Source organism: Lycium barbarum, chromosome 7 (genome assembly GCF_019175385.1).
Source record: "Lycium barbarum isolate Lr01 chromosome 7, ASM1917538v2, whole genome shotgun sequence".
Lineage (NCBI taxonomy): Eukaryota > Viridiplantae > Streptophyta > Magnoliopsida > Solanales > Solanaceae > Lycium > Lycium barbarum.
The window spans coordinates 127,338,564-127,342,456 of record NC_083343.1 but is presented as its reverse complement, the minus strand read 5'-3'; the positions used below and the strand labels follow the sequence as shown (position 1 = coordinate 127,342,456).

The 3,893-nt window shown below is 34.3% G+C and overlaps 1 protein-coding gene across 1 annotated transcript; it reads left to right on the top strand.

Annotated features, from left to right (window-relative positions):
- The first annotated feature begins 867 nt into the window (after positions 1-867).
- Positions 868-3,209, top strand: LOC132602606 (polygalacturonase-like). Its single transcript, XM_060315418.1, has 4 exons — positions 868-1,361; positions 1,793-2,082; positions 2,429-2,657; positions 2,767-3,209. Exons 1-4 carry the CDS (start codon positions 912-914, stop codon positions 2,983-2,985), a joined length of 1,188 nt encoding a protein of 395 aa, XP_060171401.1. The 5' UTR covers positions 868-911; the 3' UTR covers positions 2,986-3,209.
- The last annotated feature ends 684 nt before the right edge of the window (positions 3,210-3,893 follow it).

Here is a 3,893-nt window from a genome sequence, read left to right as displayed (position 1 = left end):
ATTGAATCCTTCAAATTCCATTTAAAAGTCAACCTCCAGCAAAAGTCTTTCATGAACATGGAGGGACTGAGGGAGAAACCGAAGTGAACAGTGGAAAAGAAGCAAATTGAGAGAAACCATCGACTATTTGAGAGCAAGAAGAAGGAGATTTAAAGGAAAGAGAGCGAAAAGGAAAAAAGAAAAAATCAGTGACTAATTTTAGACATAGGAAAATCCTGCTTATTACCCTCTTGTGTAAAAAAATGATGCACTGACAGTGCACCAAACTTAAACTCATTATATAATCGCCAGCTATTTTTAGTTTAAACGATTGGATTGACGACACTATTCTAGATTAATTATTCTATTAGAAACGTCTCAATAGGCGCTTTTAATTTGTGTCTTATTTTATGTTTCCCTCTTTAAGAGTCCGTTGGACAAATTTTTATTTTAAATGCAAAAAGGAAGACTACAAAACGTTATGGGCATTATTTTTCTATCTTTTTAAGGTTTGTATGCAACAGAACACAACTACATTGCTAGCATTCTAAGACAATTAGTTAATATTCAAATGTAAAAGAAACATAAGCTCGCCATTTGATTGTTCTGTTTCCCCTCACTTTTCTCCTTAAAATAAATTGCCAACAATTGTAGAATTGGTGTGATTGCATATGTTGGATTGTGATTTAAAGTCTTATTTTCCCAAACCCGAACATGACCAATTTGGAAAGAAAACCTAACTTTCATTGAAGTGTAAAAGCAACTATTAAAAAGTCTTTACTTTTTTTAACTTAAATTAATCCATGAAAGTACAACTCATCAATCCAAAGCCTATAAATATCCCCCTAAACTACTCCAATTCCTCATCACCTCCATTTGATCAGTTCTTTGAATCCCTCAAAAAAACTTTTTAGCAATTTTCCATCAGCAAAATGATGATGTGCAAACTTAGTCTCTTAGCAATATTCCCACTTTTCTTGATCTTTCTCTTCAACCTATCATTAGCAGCAAATACCATTTACAATGTCCAAAATTATGGAGCAAAATCCAATGGCAAAACAGACTCATCAAATGCTTTTTTGAGTGCATGGACTGCAGCCTGTGCTTCTACTAGCGCGGCCACTATATACGTGCCACGTGGAAGTTACCTGATTCGCAACGCATACTTCAGTGGCGAGACATGCAAGAGCAACGCTATTACTATACGCATTGATGGCACTCTCTTAGCTCTCTCTGATTATAATGTGATTGGCAAGTCTGGAAATTGGATAAAGTTCGAAAAAGTCACCGGAGTTTCTATCTATGGTGGAACTTTTGATGGACAAGGTGCTGGTCTTTGGGCTTGCAAGACCTCTGGCAAGAAATGTCCTCAGGGAACTACGGTATGTAAAGTTTGCCACGAAAAATGTTTTCAGTGTTTAGTACGTATGTAGAAAATATTTAGTAATAATATAACTCCCAAATGTGAGAGCGTTTAGGCGAAACTTTTGAATCTAAAATATTGATACTCCTATATGTAGTACGTAACTATTCATTAGATGATCAAATAAAAAGAAGTTAAAAGGTTAAAATACTTGTAAGAAAAATGACTTCCATCAATAAGCTAAGTAAGGAAGTCATTTCCCCAGTACGAAAGAAAAAATAAAATCCAGCTAATATATATGACTTCCTCGTGAAAAAAAAAAAAAAAAAACTTCTGGAAAATTGGTTTCTGATGTACCAAACATACCCGTAGTGCCAAAGAAGAATTGGATCGATATTACGTCAAATTAAACTAGCACAATAATCTTTTGTGCATTGAACTTTGGAGCAGGCACTGGCCTTTTACAACTCGGATAACATCATAATCAACGGAGTAACTGCACAAAATAGTCAAATGTTCCATATTTTGGTTGATGGCTGCCATAATGTGAAGCTACAAGGAGTGAGAGTCTCAGCTCCAGGAAATAGCCCCAACACCGATGGAATTCATGTACAATCATCATCAGGAGTCAGCATTATGAACTCACGTATTGGTACTGGAGATGATTGCATCTCAATTGGCCCTGGAAATTCTAACTTATGGATCGAAAGCATTGCTTGTGGCCCTGGCCATGGAATCAGGTTTGGGACATAATACTTGTAGTACACTATTTAAAACATCCTCTCTATTTTTTATAAACATTTTAATGTATCTTAGTTATTTAACATAGTTAAAATTAACTTATATGCACCGATAGTATAAAAATACTTTACACAATCAATTTCATTTTAACTTTTAGTAGAAGGTTACCCGCCTTATTATTCCAAGTTACTAGTTTCACTTGTTATGCACATTTACATGTAGTTGTCTTTAAGTGGCTTGAATCTTTATTAAACTGTCAGTGTATAGAAATTAAACTCTTGTATAAATTCGTTAAGTTATAATGATTTAATTACTATCAACTAAGAATTAATATGTTTGATGCAGCATTGGAAGTTTAGGTTGGGAAGTGGAAGAGGCTGGAGTTCAAAATGTGACAGTTAAAACAGTGACTTTCACTGGAACTCAAAATGGTGTGAGAGTGAAAACTTGGGCAAGGCCTAGCAATGGCTTTGTTAAAGGTGTTCTCTTTCAGCATTTAGTTATGTCTAATGTTCAAAATCCAATAATCATAGACCAAGATTATTGTCCTAATCATGAAAGTTGTCCTCATCAGGTAATGTTTGAACAGTTAAATTTAGCACAATGATGACACGAATTATTATGATAAATTAAAGATCGTGTTCATCTATCTAATATATTATTCTTCTCTTTTTCTTTTTTAGGGCTCCGGTGTAAAAATAAGTGATGTAACGTATCAAGACATACACGGAACATCGGCTACAGAAATTGCGGTGAAATTAGATTGTAGCAAAACGAATCCATGTAGTGGAATAACACTTGAAGATGTGAATCTTAGTTACAAAGATGGTCGAGCTAAAGCTTCATGTGTTAATGCTGGAGGAAGAGTTTTTGGTCTAGAAACTTCTGGCTGCGCCTTATAAATAAGAAGAAAACAGATACTATAAATTTATTTGTATAATATCATACTGCATACTTTAATTTACAAAGTGAAAATAAAGCTGATAATTACTATACAAAACGAAGCTGGACACTCTAATAATATAATTTTATTGTTTCTGTTACTCGTTCGGAGGCTGGCCTAGCAAGCTCCAATTTATAAACTGTATTTGGATTCTTTTGTATTAAACATACTGGTTGTTCTATTGATCCTCATGTAACATTTTGTTGGGAAGAAACAAGCAATAACCAAATTGCAAGACGAGATAACAGCGGAAGAAATACCCAAGTCAAAACTTCTCACACTATTTGAACCAAGAGAAGACAATAAACACTAGCACAAACGGAAATCCGGACAGCAGCTATACTAACAATAAAATAGCAAAGCACGCAAAAATAAATCAATTGCAAGAGACACCAAATTTACGTGGTAAAACTCCTTAAAGGTGAAGAGGAAACATCCACGGGACCTCCGGCCCACAAAAGCTCCACTATAATCAACAAGAGTTACAACAATGTTCTCCAATTGACATTGACAATGAATAGACATAAATTGGATCTTTGCACTACAAGAAAATGTCAAAATTGTGACGAAATGTTTGACACGGAGCAATTCCGTCACAAATTGTGACAGAATTTTGACGGGTTTGTGACGGATCAACCTTTCTTAAATAATTTTTTTTTATAAATTTGGCCCAAATCCGTCACAATCAATGATTTGTGACGGATTTGTCCGTCACAAATTTGTCATTTTCTTTAGTGGCAATAACTGCAGAAAAATGAAAATAAATTGAAGAACGTTGTAAATTGAGAGCAAATGAAATAATATAAAACAAGATATATAGAGACAATAGATGTAGAGAGGAGGTGAAGACTTTTCTTCTTATTTCAA